Raw genomic sequence first — 21,844 nt, 5'->3', positions numbered from 1 at the left:
AAGTAAAACAAATAACCTGCAAGATGTGCACGTGAGCTGCACTTGTGAGAAGTGCTTGCAAGCTGTGCGGGAAGATGTGTTGATAAGGAAGCAGTAGTTCACTTGACCACCAGGGCATTTAAAAAATATATTAGAAAGAGGAGAGGGTCAGATGCTGCTTGACACCAGGAATATGTTGGGAAGGAGAAAAAGGTGTCAGGTCGGAGATAAGGGACTGATGCATGCTGTGGTATGCTTGTCAGGTACTGAGAGGAAACTTGTAGCTTACTACCAATGGACAGATTATTGCTGCAGTTTTAATGCACTGTTAACCCTTTAATTGGCAGATGGTGAAATGGCTGATGTTGAATGAGAGCAACAGTGTCAAGTAACAGGCATTTGGAGATGTAGATTAGAGAATGATGTGGGGGGGAATTGTCCCCCCTCCCTATCCCATCCCCATGGCAGAGTTGGAGACTGTTAGGAAGCTTGGAAAAGGCCATTCTGATAATCAGCTGGTAAAATTATTGACATGCTAAATCAGACATGGGCAATTCCGGTCCTCAAGGGCCAGAATCAAATTGGGTTTTCAGGATTTCCTCAATGAATTTGCATGAGATCTATTTGCATGCACTCCTTTCAATGCATATTCATTGGGGAAATCCTGAAACCCCGATTGGATTCCGGCCCTCGAGGACCGGAGTTACCCATGTCTGTGCTAAATGGTAATTTTTGAGAATCCTTCCCTTAAGGACATCAGTATCTCAATAACATGGCCTTAAGGTGTGTCACTTTACTTCCAGTAATATGAATGGGGAAAACGAGGCGTTATGGAAACATGATTCACATATGTATGCAAAATGCATCTATCTTTATCCACCTCACCAAAGCGAAAGCTTAGCCAGCAGCACAGTCCTGTCCTGTCCTGGCTGAACAGGTTGTACCAGTTCCTGAAGATGAACTAGGAGGGAACAGACACCGTCGGGGCTGCCAGCAGGAAGCACAAATCGGCCGCTGAGGTGGCAGAAACCTAATTTGCAAGCAGGTTGCCTATAATGAGCCAATAACGGTAAGAAACTGGTAAGAAACTCAGCCTGTCCGCGGGGAGGACGATGGGCCAGACCAACTCGCAGCAGCCGAGCCCGCCGGACCAGCAGGCGGACGTCATCTGCGAGGTGTTCGGCCAGGCGGCAGTGCAAGCGGCTCACCGGCTCCAGGACTACCTGGGCTTCGAGGACCCCCAGCGAAAGCTGCGGCCGGCGACGGACACCCTGAGCGAGATCTTCCTGGTCCACTTCATCAGCTTCTGCGTCGAGAAGGGGCTGGAGGAGCAGATCACCACCAGCAAGCTGAGCAAGCAGCAGTCGCTGCTGCTGGGCGTGGACTGGGTCTGGACGCTGCTCGGCCCCGACCGGCGCGTGAAGCTGCAGATCGCCGTGCAAGCCCTGCAGATGGGCGAGCCGGGGGGCGGCGAGGAGGCGGCGGCGGGGAGCTACTGCGCCGGCGGCCGGGAGGCGGCGCTGGCAGACGAGCTGTACCGCCGCAAGAGCCGCTACGAGAAGCTGGAGGAGTTCTGCACCCTGGTGGGGCGAGACTGCCTGGGGCTCTTCCTGGTCTTCGGCGTGCCGGGCAAGCCGAAGAACGTGCGGGGCATCCTGCTGAGCAGCGTGCGCCGGGAGAGGAGCCAGCGGCGGCTGTCCGGGGAGGAGGCGCTGCGGCGGCTGGTGACGGGCACCGACGGCTTCTTGCTCATCAGGGACATGCTGGAGAACGGGCTGCGGCAGCGCCACGGCGGCGCGCTCTACGTCCATTTCCTCTGATCGCCTGCGAGGGGGGGGGGGGAAGGGGAGGCGCCCCCTTCCGTCAAATCTTCGCAGCACCTCCCACCCTCTGACGTTACGTCCTGGCTGAGGCCGGCGCGCGCAGCGGGGTTGGAGGCGCCGCCGCCGAAGATTCGATGGGATGGGTGGGGCGAAGAGGTTCCGGCGCCCCCTGCCCCTTGCCAGCCACTGCCGGAGGTCCTGTTTCTTTAAGACTCGCTTCTGTTCAAATAAGGACGGTGTTGAGCAGACCAAAATCTCGTTAAATACTGTAAAAATGTGAATTCCGGACAACGGTTGGCGACATTTTAATTTGGGATTGGATTATTATTTAAGGCGTTTTGCTGGCAAAAGCCACGTGAAAACTACACATTCCTTTCTTGAATAGTGAAAAATAACAACAAAAAAAAGCTTACATGGAGACTTTAAGTACCGTTAGGAAAGGAGCCACAGTTCCTGAGTTTAAAAAAATCATCAAATCATCATACTTATTTTTGCTCTTGCTACCTGAGCAATACGAATAAGTATTTTCCTTGATAAATATATTAATAGTCTCTCTCTAGTAAAACCATGAGGAGGCAGCAGCAGTCTTAGACTTTTTTTTTCTTACTCTTTGTTTAAAGATTTTCAATTTTACAATCACATTAAATAATTGTAAATCTTGGAAACAGAAAGATAACTCAAGAAATCAAAACACCCTACCACCTGGGCAGAAACAAAATTATACTAATATTCTCATTAAAGAAATGGAGGCAAGAAAGGAATGTGCAGCACGAAAAAAAAAAATCAGCTGGCTTTAGTTATATTTGGAAGGGGGGGGGGTTCTTTTGTTCTTTTTAAACACCTTTGCGGTCCTTTTACTAAGCCATGAGAACAGGCACGGTTACAAAAGCCTGGTACTGGAAATGTGTTGTATCCACTCTGTCTCCAGCCATACAAATTATGTTTTAGTGTACAGTTTGCACACACACATTGTAAAATTACCACGGGACACCCAAACACATTCTGTAGTAAGAAGTAAAAAGCACTGCACTAGTGCTTACCCGTTCATTAAATTGATCCCTTAATTTTATATCAATCTAATGTGCTGACACTACAATTTTAAATGCACCTTCACAGAGATCAAAATGATAGTATGAATTAAAACAAAACACAAAAACCTCACACAAACCAATTGCATAAAAACTTCCTTCATTAACCATTTAAAAATTTGTGTAAAAGTGGTGATGTATAAAAATGTCAAGAATGTTTATTTAAACTGTGGAATAAAAATTTTCCAATTTTCAAAAATAATGTTTTCATGCAGCATCAACTTCAAGCCACTAAAAATTGCTGAGAACTATTTTGTAACTTTACTAATTCAAATGCTACCCTTAACACTTACGCCCAGAACTCACACTAGCATAACTGGGCAATAAACAGATATTTATGGAATGGAAAGATCAAGGCTGGCCTATGGAGTGGTTGCCACACCCAAATCTGCAGTCCATTGTGTACTTGGGCGTAAGTAATCCTAATCTGGCAGTAAGTCCAAAAGAACCTTAAGGGGATAGCATTTTGGGCATCCAAGCAAAGGGTCTCCCTTAATTGTTCATAAGATTCTATTGTCAAAGTTCAGAAAGTAATGAAAGAATGTAATGGTACAATTGCCAATATGCATAAGAATCTTGGGTGGGTAACAAGAACTTCATTTGCAAAGACAAAAAGGAGCATAAGACCTGTCAAAACCTGATGGAAATAATAGATACCACGTGCCTACCAGTGTTGGAACAGCCTAGAGGTCCATCCTGGCCGTGTTGGAACACCCTAGAGCAGGGGTGTCAAAGTCCCTCCTCGAGGGCCAGAATCCAGTCGGGTTTTCTGGATTTCCCCAATGAATATGCATTGAAAGCAGTGCATGCAAATAGATCTCATGCATATTCATTGGGGAAATCCTGAAAACCCGACTGGATTCCGGCCCTCGAGGACCGACTTTGACACCTGTGCCCTAGAGGTCCATCCTGGTTCAAAGTCAGGGTTATCTTGTATAGGCAGTAAGGGTGAATAAGCATGTCAAACTTAAAAGGGAACATAGCCTTCTCCATGCCAACGCAGAGATAGGTCTGGAAAAGAGAACAAAACTGTTTCTGAAGCGCATGAAATAGGGCACTAAAATGAAAAGGATGTAGCAAAAATGTTTCCACCAACCTAAAAGAAAAAGTAGACAGAGCTCTAAACCAGTGATTAATATGTCAGACTTGGCACACCACTGCAAGTTGGATATTAAGGAGACCCAATCCTCCCTTGTCCCTCCTCTCTCTGTTCAGCTTGCACCCTCTGCTTGGGTAACATTTTCTGTCTGCATGGAGACAGAAACTTTAACCTTAGCAACACCTTTGGTCATACAATACTTCCCAGCCATACTGTGGTTGCAAAGTACTTGCACCTTTTCCCAAGTTGAGTGCTAGCAGTTAAGATATTTCAAACTGGAGTTTTTCTTCCCCTTAGCAGATCTTCACTCAACACTTCTTCAGGACCTCCAAGTCAGAAGGAAATGAAGGAGACAGCAAAGCCATCTAGTGAAAGAGGAGGGATTTTAAAAGCTGGAGTGGATTCCTTCTGTATGGCTCATAAGCACTGGAATATTACCCATCTATCCAGAATGACACATCTATTGCAGTGCTAGAATAAGAGTTAAAGTGGGATTTGAAGCTGGGTCCCTTTAATCTAACCAGAGATGCTTCCCGGAGGGGACTTATGCCACTCAGATGGCAGAGAGGGTTCCGAGGGAATACCATAGGACACTTCAGTCAAGAGGTCCTATATATCCTGTACTGACTTCCAGAGCCCGACTTCAAAGTACACTTCTTAGGAATAATATGGAAAAGTATGGACTACAATGTTGGCTTCATGAGGTCTGTCATCTGACCCAGGAGAGCGCACTTCTGCTGTCAACACATGCATTGGTCAAGTTCGTGCTGCCCCTGATGATACATGCTGAGCTGGTGTGCAGGCCTCTCCTGTGGCTTATGCTCTGATGAATCATTGGGCTGTGATGAAGCTGGCACATACACACTGAAAGCCTGAGTATGCAGTACTCCTGAAAACTCTTCCTTGAGCATAGTCCATATCTCCCACCTGGACCGAAGTTATTGATGCCAATTGGAACACCAGGGTGGAGGAAGCCTGTGGCACCACCTATGTAGGTGTACAAGACCTCAAGGAACCCAAAGGTGCTGGATGAGGCGTGAGCAGCTGAAAAGAAGTTACTGCAGCATCAGTGTTTACCATGCATTGCTGATGCAGGTTAGCTGTCAGCACGATGCCTGAAAGGAGAATGGTGAAGCTTCTTAGGTTTCTTACATGTCTGGTCTCTCACTCCACACAGCATGGACAATAAGGAGGCAGTCTTTATGTGGCTGTGATACAAAGTCCAATGCTTGGCATTCTCAGTGCAGCATTAGGCACACCCAATGTCTTGGGTCAAGTCCTCTGCCATGCTTAATGCAGACCCAAAAAGCTTGCTACACTGGATTCTGTGGGCTTCAAGTGATCTAATTTGCATTGCTTAAACAGAGGTCACAGTGAATGTGCTGGTGCTCAGGACCCTAGCATTCAATGCATCAGCTATGTGGCCCAGAGCCTGAAATGGTATTATTGCACCATTTTTTACATTTGTACATTAAAAAAAACCCAAACTCAGCACCCTCTTTGACATGAAGGGAAAAAATGGCTTAAGCAATGTTAAAAGGCTCAATGGCCCAGGGAGCTTGAGTAGTGGGTATACAAAAAATATCAATGCTCCTAGGGCAAAAAAGGGTCTCAAGGGTCCCAAAAGACCAAAACCAAAAATATTTTAGAAACATACAAAAATTAAGACTAAAATAAAGTATTATAAAGAAAATAAGGAAAGACATGGGAAGGCATCAAAAGGAAGGGGGAAAAAAAGTTATGCTTAGATTGAAGAGACTTCTCTGCTCTGTAGAAAATGAGACCACTGCTCCCATGCTCATGCATCAGATAGGAAAGCACCCCCCCCCCCCCCCCACACACGTGTAGTCAGAGCACTGCCTTTCAGATTTAAAGTGACAGTATACTTGGACCGTGTCCACACCAGGCTCCGTGAATCATGTCACCCACCTATGAGAATATTATGCCTGCTTGTCATCAGAGATTACACTTTCCATTTTACCAATAATTTATCTTTGTAATTTAGCCAAGGCTGAAGCATTATAACAGATGACTCGTCATTAATTTTCTAGCTTACAGTTCCTTTGTAAACAGCAGCATGGAAACCAACTCTGTGCATCCCAAATATTTAGTAAGCTCTTTTGCTGTGTCCAGAGTATTTTATTGGGTTTGGTACCCCTAACAATTTTAGGATGTTGGTAACTATGCATGGCACATTCCTAGTTGATTGCAATTACGTATTTGGATTGATTCTAGATTCAGGGCTTGAGGTGTAAGGTCATGTACAGCAGGTTGTGGCATTTTGGTGATAGACTACACCTGTTATGGCAACTTGAGGATTTGATGGGATGTGATAATTTCAGACCTGTCTTGCAGGCACACTGTATTTTCTCAGATTCCTGTAATTCTTTACAGATTAGTAACAATGGCAGGCAGAGCAAAGTGCTTCAGGTGGCACAGAAAACAAGTATGATCAAACCTTCCCAGTTCCTCTTCAAATGAACTGCTTTTGATTTTCAATTCTGCAAAGATGATTAAAAAAAAAAAGGATAATACTGAAGTGATTAAACCGAACCAAAAACACCACATAGGTTACACTGCATGAATAGAGCCCAGTTTTGATGAGTACTATGAGCAACTTGCAGATGAACAGAATATACACAAAAGCAATAAATCTGGTAAAATATTTATTTCTTGGACACAGTTGACCAAATTATTTTTTTATTGAAAAGGAAATGCTATTAATACTAGAGAACTCAAATTCAGCATAATTGAAAAAAAATAAAATAATCAGACAGCTGTCAGAAGTCATATACTTTCACATCAGGATATAAGTTATATGTTAGCTTCTAAGTTGTGATCAGGTCACCAACTCCAGTCCTGAGCCAATGCACATTAACCTGTCTCACAAACCAAAATCTCTCTTGAGTAATGCTCCCAGATTTCTGTAGTAGAAGCTGCACAATTTGACTGCCAGTCAGCATAGCCAGCAAGCAGTTCATTGACTAGGGCCCAGGCTACATCAGGCCTTCTCAGCCCAGTCCTTTGGACATACCCACCCAGTCTAATTTTGAGGATAACCAATTAATATATGTGCCATACAAAGGCGGCAGTGAAAGTACATCTCTGTAGTATATATTCATCACAAATATTTTGAGAATCTGACTGGACAGGATTTTCCAAAGATTGGGTTGAAATTCACTGGGCTAGATTTAAAAAAAAAAGTATAACAAATCTCCACCAGGCCCAGTATTAGCATTGCCTCATTTCTTGGTGAAAAGATAGACATACATGCCTGACCTTACTGTAAAGCACAGTTACTTACCGTAACAGGTGTTATCCAGGGACAGAAGGCAGATATTCTTAACGTATGGGTGACGTCACCGACGGAGCCCCGGTACGGACACTTTTTACTAGAAAGTTCTAGTTGGCCGCACCGCGCATGCGCGAGTGCCTTCCTGCCCGACGGAGGAGTGCGTGGTCCCCAGTTAAGATAAGCCAGCTAAGAAGCCAACCCGGGGAGGTGGGTGGGTCGTAAGAATATCTGCCTGCTGTCCCTGGATAACACCTGTTACGGTAAGTAACTGTGCTTTATCCCAGGACAAGCAGGCAGCATATTCTTAACGTATGGGTGACCTCCAAGCTAACAGAGAGGGAGGAGGGATGGTTGGCCATTAGGAAAATAAATTGTGTAACACAGATTGGCCGAAGTGCCCATCCCGTCTGGAGAAGGTATCCAGACAGTAGTGAGTAGTGAATGTGTGAACTGAGGACCAAGTGGCAGCCTTGCAGATTTCCTCGATGGGCGTGGAACGGAGGAAAGCAACAGAAGCAGCCATAGCTCTGACCCTGTGGGCCGTGACAGCACCTTCCAGTGAGACACCGGCCCAAGCATAACAGAACGCAATGCAGGCAGCAAGCCAGTTGGAAAGCGTCTGTTTGGAGACAGGACGACCTAGACGGTTAGGGTCGAAGGACAAAAGGAGCTGAGGAGACGAGCGGTGAGCCCTGGTACGGTCAAGGTAGTAAGCAAGGGCACGCTTACAGTCCAGCGTGTGCAATGCCTGTTCCCCAGGATGAGAATGGGGCTTAGGAAAAAAGACAGGCAACACAATGGACTGGTTGAGGTGAAATTCCGAGACCACCTTGGGAAGGAATTTAGGATGGGTACGCAGAACCACCTTGTCATGGTGAAAAACAGTGAAAGGTGGGTCGGCAACCAGTGCATGCAGCTCACTAACCCTCCTGGCAGAGGTGATGGCAATGAGGAAAAGCACCTTCCATGTAAGAAATTTGAGTGAAGTTGTGGCAAGAGGCTCAAACGGAGGTTTCATGAGTGCTGATAAAACCACATTCAGGTCCCAGACGACTGGAGGAGGCTTCAGAGGTGGTTTGACATTGAAGAGGCCTCTCATGAACCGAGAAACCAGGGGATGAGCCGTAAGAGGTTTTCCGAGGATAGGCTCATGAAACGCAGTGATGGCACTGAGGTGGACTCTGATTGAGGTCGACTTGAGGCCAGCATCGGAGAGAGAGAGCAAATAGTCCAGTACAGTTTCCACCGCCAATGAGGTGGGATCGTGATGATGAAGCAGACACCAAGAGGAGAACCGGGTCCACTTCTGATGGTAACATTGGAGGGTGGCCGGTTTCCTGGAGGCATCCAGAATACGACAGACAGGCTTAGACAGATTTTCTGGAGAGGTCAGCCCGAGAGAAACCAAGCTGTCAGGTGGAGTGAGGACAGATTGGGATGTAGTAGAGATTGATGCTGCTGTGTAAGTAGAGTAGGAAACACAGGAAGAGGAATGGGCTCCCTGGAGCTGAGCTGGAGCAGGAGGGAGAACCAGTGTTGGCGAGGCCTTCGAGGGGCGATGAGAATCATGGTAGCTTTGTCCCTGCGGAGTTTGAATAATGTCCGCAACATCAGAGGTAGAGGAAAGGCATAGAGGAAGCAATCCGTCCAGTTGAGCAGGAATGCATCCGGGGCCAGACGATGAGGAGAGGAGAGAAGAGTCTGGAGCAGAACTGGGGCAGCTGATGGTTGTGAGGAGCTGCAAAGAGGTCCACCTGAGGAGTGCCCCACCGAGCAAAGATGGAGCAGAGTGTGGGAGGATCCAGAGTCCACTCGTGAGGTTGAAGGATGCGGCTGAGATTGTCGGCCAGGGAGTTCTGTTCGCCCTGGATATAAACAGCCTTGAGGAAGAGACTGCGGGCCATGGCCCAGGTCTAGATGCAGATGGCCTCCTGACAGAGGAGGGGAGATCCGGTGCCGCCTTGCTTGTTTATGTAGTACATGGCGACTTGGTTGTCTGTGCACAGGAGAAGAACCTGAGGGTAGAGAAGGTGCTGGAAGGCCTTGAGGGCATAGAACATGGCCCTGAGTTCCAGGAAATTGATGTGATGTTGACGCTCCTGAGGGGTCCAGAGTCCCTGAGTGCGAAGTTCTCCCAGGTGAGCTCCCCATGCATAGGGGGAGGCATCTGTGGTTATGATCATGGAGTGAGGGGGTAGATGAAAGAGTAGACCCCTGGAAAGATTGGAGTTCAACCACCATTGAAGAGATTGCTGAAGAGACGATGTCACAGAGATGGTATGAGAAGGAGGATCCGTGGTCTGTGACCATTGGTTGGCTAGAATCCATTGAGGTGTCCCGAGGTGGAGTCGCGCCAGAGGAAGCACATGGACCGTCGAGGCCATGTGGCCCAGGAGGACCATCATCTGCCGAGCTGGAATGGAGTGACGAAGGAGCACCTGACGGCAGAGGTGGAGCAGGGTCCGTTGGCGGTCGGAGGGGAGAAACGCCCTCATGAGAGTGGTGTCGAGAACGGCTCCAATGAACTGAAGCCGCTGTGTGGGAAGTAGATGCAACTTGGGGTAGTTGATCTCGAACCCCAGGAGATGGAGGAAGGAGATGGTGTGCTGAGTGGCTTGTAGCACAAGTGGAGACGTAGGTGCTTTTACCAACCAATCGTCCAAGTAGGGGAACACCTGGAGGTTGTGAGACCTGAGAAAGGCCGCCACCACAATAAGGCACTTGGTGAACACCCTGGGCGATGATGCGAGGCCAAAGGGTAGCACTTTGTACTGATAGTGGCGGTGCTGTATCTGAAATCGGAGGTAGCGACGTGAATTCAGATGGATTGGAATGCGAGTGTAGGCCTCTTTGAGGTCCAGGGAACATAGCCAGTCGTGTTGAGAGAGAAGAGGATAAAGTGTGGCCAGGGAGAGCATTCTGAACTTTTCCTTGACCAGACACTTGTTGAGGTCCCGGAGATCGAGGATGGGACGAAGGTCTCCTGTCTTCTTGGGAACCAGGAAGTAGCGGGAGTAGAATCCCTGACCCCTTTGGTCTGTGGGAACCTCTTCGATGGCATTGAGAAGAAGGAGGGATTGGACCTCCCTTAGGAGGAGAAGGGACTGGGAGGAGTGAGACGCAGACTCTATTGGAGGGTTGTCTGGTGGAAGAGTCTGGAAGTTGAGAGAGTAGCCGTGGCGAATGATGTTGAGGACCCACAGGTCTGATGTGATGACCTCCCAACGGTTGAGGAAGAGTTGGAGACGTCCTCCGATTGGCTGAGGAAGAGGTAATGATGGTGGGAGACTGGCTATGCCCTGGATAAAGGAGTCAAAAGGGCTGAGATGGTTTTGACAGAGGAAGAGGCTTGGCAGGTTGGTGAGATTGAGAGCGAGCCTGAGTGTGTTGTTGTTGACGAGGTCTGCGAGGCTGCTGTTGGGGCGGGTTGATAGGCCTGGCCGAGTACCTGCGCTGGTAAGAGGACTGTGGTCTATAAGGACGAGCAGGAGGAGCCTTCTTTTTAGGTTTCACCAGAGTGTCCCATCTGGTCTCATGTGCTGAGAGCTTCTGGGTGGTTGAATCCAGGGACTCCCCAAAAAGTTCGTCCCCAAGACAGGGTGCGTTAGCTAGGCGGTCTTGGTGGTTGATGTCAAGATCAGATACCCTCAACCAGGCCAGACGTCGCATGGCAACAGCTATGGCAGACGCTAGGGAGGTCAGCTTAAATGTATCATAAATAGAGCGCACCATGAATTTCCGCAGTTGAAGGAGACTGGAAATTTGTTGTTAAAAGAGTGGAACTTTGCGTTCAGGGATGTATTTTTGTAGGGCAGATAGTTGTTGTACGAGATGCTTCATATAAAATGAGAAGTGAAATGTGTAATTATTCGCCCTGTTGGCTAGCATTGCATTTTGATAAAGGTGTTTGCCAAACTTATCCATCGTTTTGCCTTCTCTGCCAGGAGGGGTGGAGGCATAAACACTGGAGCCCTGAGTTTTCTTTAATGTAGACTCAACTAGGAGAGACTCATGGGGCAATTGAGGTTTGTCAAAACCCGGAATTGGGATGACCCTGTATAGGCTGTCAAGTTTACGAGGAGCTCCGGGGACAGTGAGTGGATTCTCCCAATTTTTATAAAAAGTTTCCCGCAGTATGTCATGGACTGGTAACTTGAGGAATTCTTTGGGAGGTTGTTCAAAGTCTAAGGCATCCAGAAAGGCCTGGGACTTTTTAGAGTCGGACTCTAAAGGAATAGAAAGAGCCGCCGACATCTCCTTGAGGAATTTGGTGAAAGAGGATTGCTCAGGCTTGGAAGCGGTATCGGTCACTGAGGGTTCCTCGTCTGTGGACGATGCGTCCTCCTCGGTACCGGGTGGGGATTCTTCCCATAAGTCCGGGTCCCTGATATCAGTGTGCGCACGCCGAGATGTCGGGGTGGAAGGCTCGGTGTGGCGGGTCTTAGAAAGAGACTTGCCAGAGCGCATTGAGACGGTACCGGGAGAGGAAGACCGGTGCTGATCCCGGTCCCGGGAAGAGCGGTGCCGTTCTCGGTCCCGGGGAGACCGGTGCCCTTCCTGGTCCCGAGGAGGATCGGCCTCAGAGCGGGACTGTACCACAGGATGAGAACGGGGTGGTTCAGCAGAGAGGACTGGCATGGAAGTGTTGAGTGGCACCGAGGGGGTGGACACCGGTGGGATGGTGCGAGGCTCGGGCCGGTCTGGTACCGAAAGAAGTGGTGCCAAGAGGGTCGGTAACAGGTGCTGGAGTTGTTGCTGCAGCTGTTCCTGCAATTTGTCTTGGAGTATGGCCGCGATGCGGTCATCCAGGGGTGGCACCGGTACCGCTTTTTTCTTTTTCTGTTCCATAGGTGCTGCTCCAATGCCCCGGCGACGAGGAGGCCGATGACGAGGCACTCACCGAGATCGGGGCGGAGCGTTTGCGGGGTCGGCGTGAGGCCGGGAGGACCGGCGTCACCACTGTGGCAGGTGGGCGCTCAAGGGAGGTGGAAGGCTTCTTAGCCGGCTTACCTGGTGCCAGCGACCCCGAGGAAGGATCGGGCGTCGAAGTGGTCGGTGTCGTCTTTTGCGGTACCGTCGACGTCGCGGCAGGTTCCATAGCAGATCCGGTACCGAAAAGGATGTTCTGCTGGATCTGCCAATTTTTTAAAGTGCGTTTCTTAAGAGTGGCACAGCGGGTGCAGGTGTCAGCCCGATGCTCTGGACCCAAACACTGTAGGCACCAATTGTGTGGCTCAGTGAGGGAGATCAGGCGTGCACACCGCTGGCACTTCTTAAAGCCCGGTTGATGGGGCATGAAGGGAAACATGGCCTCCGCAAAATCAAAACCGGAGGCCTGTATGGTGACAACAGGCCCCGCTGGGGCCGGTTTCAAAAAATAGAGAAAATCGAGAGATTTTTTTTTTTTTTTTTTGAATCGAAGAAAAAAGAGAACCCGAAGTGGGAAAAAGAGAAAAAATGAGAAAAAAACGCGAGCGGGAAGGCAAAAAGGATGTTTTGAACGGCCATTGAAACCACATGCGTCTTCTTCGCTCCGCGGAAACTAAGAAACTGGGGACCACGCACTCCTCCGTCAGGCGGGAAGGCACTCGCGCATGCGCGGTGCGGCCAACTAGAACTTTCTAGTAAAAAGTGTCCGTACCGGGGCTCCGTCGGTGACGTCACCCATACGTTAAGAATATGCTGCCTGCTTGTCCTGGGATAATCCTTGCTATGTTTAGCCCAACTCAAACAGAGTACATATTGCACATTTTAAATTATTAGTGTTAAATAAAATATTTCTCATCTCTTTTTTGACTTTTGAAATTTTTTTAAAAATGGGATTTTTTTTTGTCTACCGGGAGATCTTTATGCATAATCTGTTAAATAATTGCTATATAATTTTGGAAACATTTGCTGCAGAATTTGTGAACTCTTGCTGCGTGAAACCAGGGCTGTACTGAAGTGTCCTCATTGAGGAGATCCTGAAAACCAGACTGCTTGGAGGTTCAAAGCTCTTCATTGGGAAAGGGGGAAATGACTAAGGCCTCCTTTTATGAAACTGCAATAGCAGTTTTTAGCGCGGGGAGCTGCACTGAATGGCCCGCGCTGCTCCCACTGCTCGAGTTCCTATGAGCGTCGGAAGCAGCGCAGGCCATTCAGTGCGGCTCTCTGCGCTAGAAACTGCTATTGCAGTTTCATAAAAGAGGGGGTAAGTTTCATGAAGAATGAGAAGGATCATTTAAATTTTATTAATTTGCATTGGTGACTTCCTCCACCCTCTTTCAAAAGAACTTGGAGACCACCACAAAAGACCACAGATATGATCCACCCTTATACTGATGACTCACTCACAAAGGCCAAATTAATGGGATGACTGCACTTGGTATCAACCATGCTGTTCAACATTAAAGGAAAAAATAATCTCATAAGCATATCTACACTACTTCAATAAATTTTAGACCACTGGACCTCCTCTCCTAAAACTCTGGGTTTATTAAGATAATCCAGAACTAATTCTAAGCGTGAGTTTAGTACAGTGTTTCTCATGTCAGCCCTGGAGTACTCTGTTGCCAGTCATGTTTTCAGGATATCCACAATGAATATGCACAAAATAAATTTGCATATAATGGAGGCAGTATATACAAATAAAGTTTATGAATTTTCATTGTGGATATCCTGAAAACCTGAGCTGCCTGTGGCTCTGGAGGACTGGAATTGCCTACCCCTGGTTTAGTAGATACCAATCTGTTTGTTGCAGTTATGCCTGTAAACCAGGGATCTCAAAATCCCTCCTTGAGGGCCGCAATCCAGTTGGATTTTCAGGATTTCCCCAATGAATATGCATTGAAAGCAGTGCATGCGCATAGATCTCATGCATATTCATTTGGGAAATCCTGAAAACCCGACTGGATTGCGGCCCTCAAGGAGGGACTTTGAGACCCCTGAGTTAGATGGTCTATACATTCCCTAAAAAGCAAAAGGATGGATATCAAACATTGTATGGCTCAACTCAAAACACCATATGATTCTTCTTCTTAAGGTGGCCACAGCAGATCCTTGTGACTCTGGCCAAGTCACTCAACTCCCTCCACTGCCCCAGGTGCTAAATAAGTACCTGTATATAATATGTAAACAGCTTTGATTGCAAACACAGAAAGGCTGTATATTAAGTCCCATCCCCTTTCCTCTTTGAAAGGAATAAATTGCACAAATCAAGAGTTACAAAGATAAGTGCCTTAACTGGGCAGACTGGATGACTCAGTAGTTCTTGACATGGTGGTCCCAAATACAGGTAGAAACTGAATGCATAGCTTCTATAGGCTAGATTCATTAGTGTGTGCTGTTAATGCACATTTAGTAAATCGGTCCCATTGCACTGGACCTGCTGTAAAACACATGGTACTACTAGAGCACCTGTTTATAAAATTGAGCCTCTGGCAGCCTGCTTTCCCACCCCCTACAAGTGCCACAATAAGACTGTACCATTAGAAGAGCTGCTTCTAAATGACAGAAACACATAAAGTTGTCCCTACAATATCTTGATATGTACGTCACTTGTCAAAGGCTTTTTCTGCCCTAATAGCTTTTGTATGGTTTCCAACATACATAATATTGAAAACAATTATGTTTGTATAAGGGATCCCTGTATCTCCATTTGAAAAACAACTCTCCAAAAAGAGGAACAGCGAAAACAATTTGGCATGCAGCAAAACAATAAATAGGAATATCTGAAAAGTAGAAACATTACATTTGCATTTTCAGAGCATGGCCCCTTAAAAAAAAAAAAAAGAAAAGAAAAGCTGTTGCTTTCTATAGGAGGAGGCTAGAGGCTCTGGAGTGTCAACAGCACCCTAATCCCAAAGCTCCTTTCCCTTTAACCCTTCAGCAGTTTGACGTAGAGTATAAACAGGCAGTGATAGGAAACATTGTTTTACAAAGCCACATTCCTACACACTTCCTAAGTCACAACCTCCGAACACACACATACTGGCAGACACTCCTCTTCTACCATAACTCTATACTGCAGTCAGGGTTTGTTTGTGGGGGGGGGGGGGGGTTGTTGTTTCATTTTGAAGTTTTATAAAATGGAGGTACTTACCTAATGGAAAGGCACTGATAATAATGAACAATTAGCCAAAGGAATTTATATAACTGACAAAGACTTCTTCCTTCTAAGTGCAATATTCTACCTGCATTCAAAATGTTTCTTTTGAAAAAATTGGACCTCAGAATCAGCTTGTAAAATTACATTATATTAATAAAAAAATTTAAAAAAAATGGGGAAGATACATAGAAGCTTGACTATGGAAATATTTTCCAAGCTAAAATGAGTGATATGTTCTGTAAAAAGTGTCATTGCGGGACATGCACTTTCCACTTTCAGCAGAGGCTGCTCCTTTATGTTTTCAAAATCTGTGGAAGATTTACCGACCAGTGAGAAAACTGAGATCTGAATGTGCATCTTTTTGGTTTAGCATTTCTATGAGAATGTTTTGTAAATTATAAACATTATCCTGTATCCTGTTTTCTGGCAACTATTTAAACAAGATTTAAATATATTTATTTATTTGAGATTTAATTATTTAGATTTAATTATATTTATTTTATTTTTCTTTTGTTCTTTCTTTACTGTTCTTCTTTTGCTTTCCTATTTTTTATGGCTTGCCTTTCTTTTTCTGTTTTTATATTTTGTACACAGTGCTGTTGGCAAACCGAAGTGTGGTTAAAACTTTTAATAAACATAATAATAATAATACAGTAATAATAATTAGCATGATGGAAGATGGGGTTCATTATGTCAGATCAAAGATTGCTATGTTTTCTATAGATGGAAAAAAAATTATGGAACTCCCTGGAACTTTGAATTATGTAGGAATCATGACTTAAGAAACTCTTAAAAAACACAACTATTTGTAGATGCTTTTTTAAATTAGATTCTTAGTTACAGTGGTTTCCAATCTTAAGGGTAGAGAAAAGTTGAGCAATGATTTAAATTTATGATAGTATTTTATTGAAATGTTACCACCTATTATTAATATTCCTGTATTTCTATAACTACTTATTATTTTGTTTATTTTTAATTATGTATGTTTGATATGTACACTGCTTAGATTTAAGCAGTTTATAAATTTTAAAAATAAATGAAAATACTTGGGAATTGCTTTCTTTTCCCCTTTCTCCACATCTCTGCCCATTCTATGGTTGACAAAAGGCTGTGGAGTATAGTGGGAGGGGAGGGATTTTTCTGGAAAGGCATTTTAATTTGTCAGCATGCTTTCCTAGAGATGCATCAAAAAGCAATGTTACTTACCATTGCTTTTTGATGCTTTTTAATTGTTATCCAGGGACAGCAGGCAGCTATTCTCACTAGTGGGTGATGTCATTCGACAGAGCCCCGATACGGACATCTTGCAAGCATGTCTTGCTTGAAGAAACTCAGAAGTTTCGAGATGCCCGCACCGCGCATGCGCCAGTGCCTTCCCGCCCGAAGCTCCGGGCGTGTCTCCTCAGTTCAGGTAGCTAGCAGAGAAGCCAACCCAGGGGAGGTGGGTGGGACGTAAGAATAGCTGCCTGCTGTCCCTGGATAACAACTGTTACGGTAAGTAACATTGCTTTATCCCAGGACAAGCAGGCAGGTATTCTCACTAGTGGGTGACCTCCAAGATAACCTCAATGGGATGGTGGGAGAGTGGGCAACTTAGGAGAATAAATTTTGTAACACTGTTTGGCCAAACTGTCCATCCCTTCTGGAGAAAGTATCCAGACAATAATGAGAGGTGAATGTATGAACCGAGGACCAAGTGGCAGCCTTACAAATCTCCTCAATCGGTGTCAATCTGAGGAAGGCTACAGAGGCTGCCATTGCTCTGACCTTATGGGCTGTGACCTTACAGGGAAGGGGTAATCCAGCCTGGGCATAGCAGAAAGAGATACAAGCCGCCATCCAGTTGGAGATGGTGCGCTTCGATACAGGTCGTCCCAACTTGTTTGGATCAAAGGAGACGAAAAGTTGAGGAGCAGTTCTGTATGGCTTGGTGCGATCCAAGTAGAAAGCCAAAGCACGTTTACAGTCCAGAGTGTGCAGAGCTGATTCTCCAGGATGAGAATGAGGCTTTGGAAAAAACACTGGAAGCATGATGGATTGGTTGAAATGAAATTCAGAGACCACCTTAGGTAGGAATTTCGGATGAGTGCGGAGGACCACCTTGTCATGATGGAATACTGTAAAAGGTGGGTCCGTCCCCAAGGCCTGAAGCTCACTGACTCTGCGAGCAGATGTGAGGGCCACCAGAAAAAACACTTTCCAAGTGAGAAACTTTAGAGGAGCCTTGCTCAGAGGCTCAAAAGGAGGTTTCATAAGCTGAGAAAGGACAACATTTAGATCCCAAACCACCGGAGGCGGTTTGAGAGGAGGATTGACATGAAAAAGTCCTTTCATAAATCTGGAAACCACAGGATGAGAAAAGAGAGGTTTCCCTTGTAGAGGCTGATGGAAAGCCGCAATAGCACTCAGGTGGACTCGTATAGATGTCGACTTGAGACCAGACTGAGACAGATGTAAAAGGTAGTCCAAAACAGAGGATAGGGAGGCTCGCTGAGGCTCCTTAGAATTGGAAATACACCATGAAGAAAATCTAGTCCATTTTTGGGAGTAGCATTGACGAGTAGCAGGCTTCCTGGAAGCCTCCGAGACATCCCTCACCACCTGGGAAAACTGGTGGGGAGTTATGTTGAGAGGAACCAAGCTGTCAGGTGGAGAGACTGTAGGTTGGGATGAAGTAGAGATCCCTGATGCTGAGTAAGCAGAGAAGGAAACACTGGACGAAGGAATGGCTCCCTGCTGCTGAGTTGAAGTAGAAGGGAGAACCAAGGTTGCCTGGGCCACCGAGGAGCTATTAGAATCATGGTGGCTTGGGCTGATTTCAACTTGATCAGAGTCTTTTGAATGAGAGGAAATGGAGGAAACGCATACAGAAATTGATTCCCCCAATCCAGCAGAAAGGCATCTGCCTCGAGGCGATGAGGAGTGTAGATCCTGGAGCAAAACTGAGGCAGCTTGAAGTTGTGGGGTGCCGCAAAGAGGTCTATTTGAGGCGTCCCCCATTGTGCAAAGACCTGATGAAGGGGGTTGGAATGGAGAGTCCATTCGTGAGGCTGGAGGAGACGACTCAAGTTGTCTGCCAAGACATTGTCCTTCCCCTGAATGTAGTCAGCTTTGAGGAAGGCATTGTGGCGAACTGCCCAATCCCAGACTCTGAGAGCTTCCTGGCAGAGGGAGGCCGATCCCGTGCCCCCCTGCTTGTTCACATAATACATGGCGACCTGGTTGTCTGTACGGATGAGAACCACCATGTCGTGAAGCAGATGTTGAAAAGCTTGAAGAGCATAGAAGATGGCTCTGAGCTCCAGAAGATTGATCTGGTGGAGGCGGTCCGCACTGGTCCAGAATCCCTGAGTGCGAAGCCCATCCAGATGAGCCCCCCAGGCATAGGTCGAGGAATCGGTTGTGAGAACCTTCTGATGAGGAGGAGTGTGAAACAGCAAACCTCTGGATAGATTCGAAGAGGTCATCCACCAAAGTAGAGACTGCCGAAGAGCAGGAGTGACTATGATGTGTCAAGTCAACGGGTCTGACACTTGAGTCCATTGAGAAGCTAGGGTCCACTGAGGAATTCTGAGATGGAGCCTGGCAAAGGGTGTCACATGAACTGTAGAGGCCATGTGGCCTAGGAGAACCATCATGTGTCTCGCTGAGATGGACTGGCGAGAAGACACAGACTGGCAGAGACGAAGAAGAGCATCCATGCGTTGAGGAGGAAGGAATGCTCGAAGCTGAATGGTGTCCAGTTCCGCCCCGATGAAGGGAAGGGACTGGGTAGGCTGCAGATGAGATTTGGGAAAATTGATCTCGAAGCCTAGACTTTGCAGGAAACAGATAGTGGTCAAGGTCGCCGAAATAACCTTTGGAGCTGACGGGGCCTTGATGAGCCAGTCGTCGAGGTATGGAAATACCTGAAGACCCCTGTTCCGGAGTGCAGCGGCCACCACCACCAGACACTTCGTGAAGACTCTGGGAGATGAGGACAGGCCGAATGGAAGCACACGATACTGCAGATGTAGATGTCCCACCCGAAATCTGAGGAACTTGCAGGAGGCCGGATGAATGGGTATGTGAGTGTAGGCCTCCTTGAGATCCAGAGAGCATAACCAGTCGTTCTGCTCGAGAAGAGGGTAGAGAGAAGCAAGTGTCAGCATGCGAAACCTCTCTCTGACTAGGAATTTGTTGAGGGCTCTGAGGTCCAAAATGGGTCGCAGGTCGCCCGTCTTCTTCGGAACCAGGAAGTACCGGGAGTAAAACCCCTGGTTCAGTTGGTCCGTCGGGACCGGCTCCACGGCACGAAGCCGGAGCAAAGCCTGAGCTTCCTGGAGAAGAAGGGCGGTCTGAGTCAAGTTGGAAGGATACTCTCTTGGAGGGTGGTCCGGAGGGACCCGATGGAAATGACGAGAGTATCCTTCCTTGATGATAGTAAGGACCCAGAGGTCGGTGGTTATGGCCTCCCAGCGATGATAAAAATGATGGAGGCGCCCTCCGATGGGAAAAACAAGGGGAGGCAGAACGAGGTTGGTTATGCCCTCGACGAGACAGTCAAAAAGGCTGAGTGGTCTTAGGGACAGCAGGCGACTGAGACTTAGGCTGACCCTTCTGGGGAGGCTGACGCTTCGCCGGTTGCCTCGCAGGTGGAGTCTGCCTCGGCTGATAACGCCGCTGATAAATCAACGGCGGACGAGAAGGTCGAGACTGCTGAAGCTTAGGCTTCGGCCTAAGGATAGATTGGAAGGACTTTTCGTGGTCAGACAACTTCTTCGTAACAGTCTCGATGGATTCGTCAAAAAGATCCACCCCAGCGCACGGAACGTTCGCCAGGCGGTCCTGAAGATTCGGGTCCATATCAATGGTCCGCAACCAGGCCAACCGGCGCATCGCCACCGAGCAGGCCGCCGCTCGGGCTGAGAGCTCGAACGCATCATAGGCAGATTGCATTAACTGAAGCCGAAGTTGGGACAGCGAAGCAACCACTTCCAAAAACTCAAACCTAGCCTGGGACTCGATGTACGGTGTGAACTTCCGAAGCACAGGTAGAAAAAATTCCAAGTAGGCTGCAAAGTGGAAATTGTAATTCAGGACCCGAGACGACATCATCGAATTCTGATAGATGCGTCGACCAAACTTATCCATGGTTCTGCCCTCGTGGCCCGGAGGCACTGAAGCATAGACCTGGCCAGGATGAGACCGCTTGAGCGAGGATTCGACCAGGAGGGACTGGTGAGAAAGCTGAGGACCCTCGAAGCCCTTATGATGCACCGTGCGGTACCGCGCATCCAATTTGCCAGGGACCGCAGGGATAGAGTAAGGAGACTCGAAGCATCGCATGAAGGTCTGGTCGAGGAGCTTGTGCAGGGGAAGCCGCAAGGACTCTGCCGGAGGACGAGGCAAGTGCATGGTATCGAGGTATTCCTTGGAGTATCGAGACCCAGCATCGAGAGTAATGTCCATGTCATCTGCCATCTGCCTGAGGAACGATGAAAAGGACAGTTGGTCCGCCGTCGCCGGTCTGCGAGACGGACTAGAAGAAGAAGAGGCTTCAGGCTCCAGAGAGGCCTGCGAGCAACAGGACGAGTAGAAAACCTCAGGGTCCTCGAACTCCGGGCCCGGAGGAGGAGACCCAGTCGAAGCAGCATACCCCAACCGAGGCAATTTCTTCTGAGGCGAGACGGTCGAGTGCCGAGAGGAATGCTTCGAAAAATGTCTGGATCGATGCCCCTCCCGATGCCTGGAAGGGGATCGAGCCCGTCTGTGAGAAATCGGCTCAGACGCCGCCAAGGAGCAGATTGGACTCGATGCCGTCGATCGCAGAGGCGGAAGAGTCGGCACCTCCCCCGATGCCGCCCAGGTTTGATAGGGGGTTCGGAAGAACTTGTCCTGTTTCCTGCTATGCCCAGGACTGGGTGGCCCCGAAGGTGGACGCCACACTGAGTCATGGGGCTGAGTAATCGGTTCCAAGGGAGGCAGGTCACTAAACGAGGCTTTCCTCGAGGGGATGGGCTCCAAGGGAGGCATATCACTAAGGGAGGCCCTCCTCGAGGGACTCGGTTCCAAAGGAGGTATAGCGCTAACGGAGGACCTCCTCGAGGACCCGGACACCGCTCGCCGCTCCTCCTCGCCGAGCAACGAGGTCGTGCGGCAAGGAGGGGGGGGGGGCGGTCCGCCCCTCGAAGCCGAAGCTGGAAGGTCACCCTGGATGGTGGCAATCAGCCGAGGCCCCATGGTCTGCATGAGCTCCACGAACTGAGCCTCCAGAAGGGACCGCAACGAAGCCGATATGGAGGGATCCGCACCAAAAGGGGGCCCTTCCGCACGGTCTCCGTGCTCCTTCAGTGCTGCGTGCTTCTGCTTGCCAGTCTTCGGCACCTTGAGCACCACCGGTGGAACTGTCGGGGTCGATACCTGCTCCGAGGAGACGGAAGAAGGCACCGGCGCCGAAGCCGGGGCCGAAACCGGTGTGAACGATGCCGGTTT

At 48.0% G+C, this 21,844-nt stretch overlaps 1 protein-coding gene across 1 annotated transcript; it reads left to right on the top strand.

Annotated features, from left to right (window-relative positions):
- Positions 1–902: 902 nt before the first annotated feature.
- REP15 (RAB15 effector protein) lies at positions 903–3,057 on the top strand. Its single transcript, XM_033952572.1, has one exon. It carries the CDS (start codon positions 1,092–1,094, stop codon positions 1,797–1,799), a length of 708 nt encoding a protein of 235 aa, XP_033808463.1. The 5' UTR covers positions 903–1,091; the 3' UTR covers positions 1,800–3,057.
- Positions 3,058–21,844: the final 18,787 nt, after the last annotated feature.

The sequence above is a fragment of the Geotrypetes seraphini genome, chromosome 7 (assembly GCF_902459505.1).
Source record: "Geotrypetes seraphini chromosome 7, aGeoSer1.1, whole genome shotgun sequence".
Classification (NCBI taxonomy): domain Eukaryota; kingdom Metazoa; phylum Chordata; class Amphibia; order Gymnophiona; family Dermophiidae; genus Geotrypetes; species Geotrypetes seraphini.
Note: the sequence above shows the minus strand (reverse complement) of the source record. Positions and strands in the feature narration are given on the sequence as shown.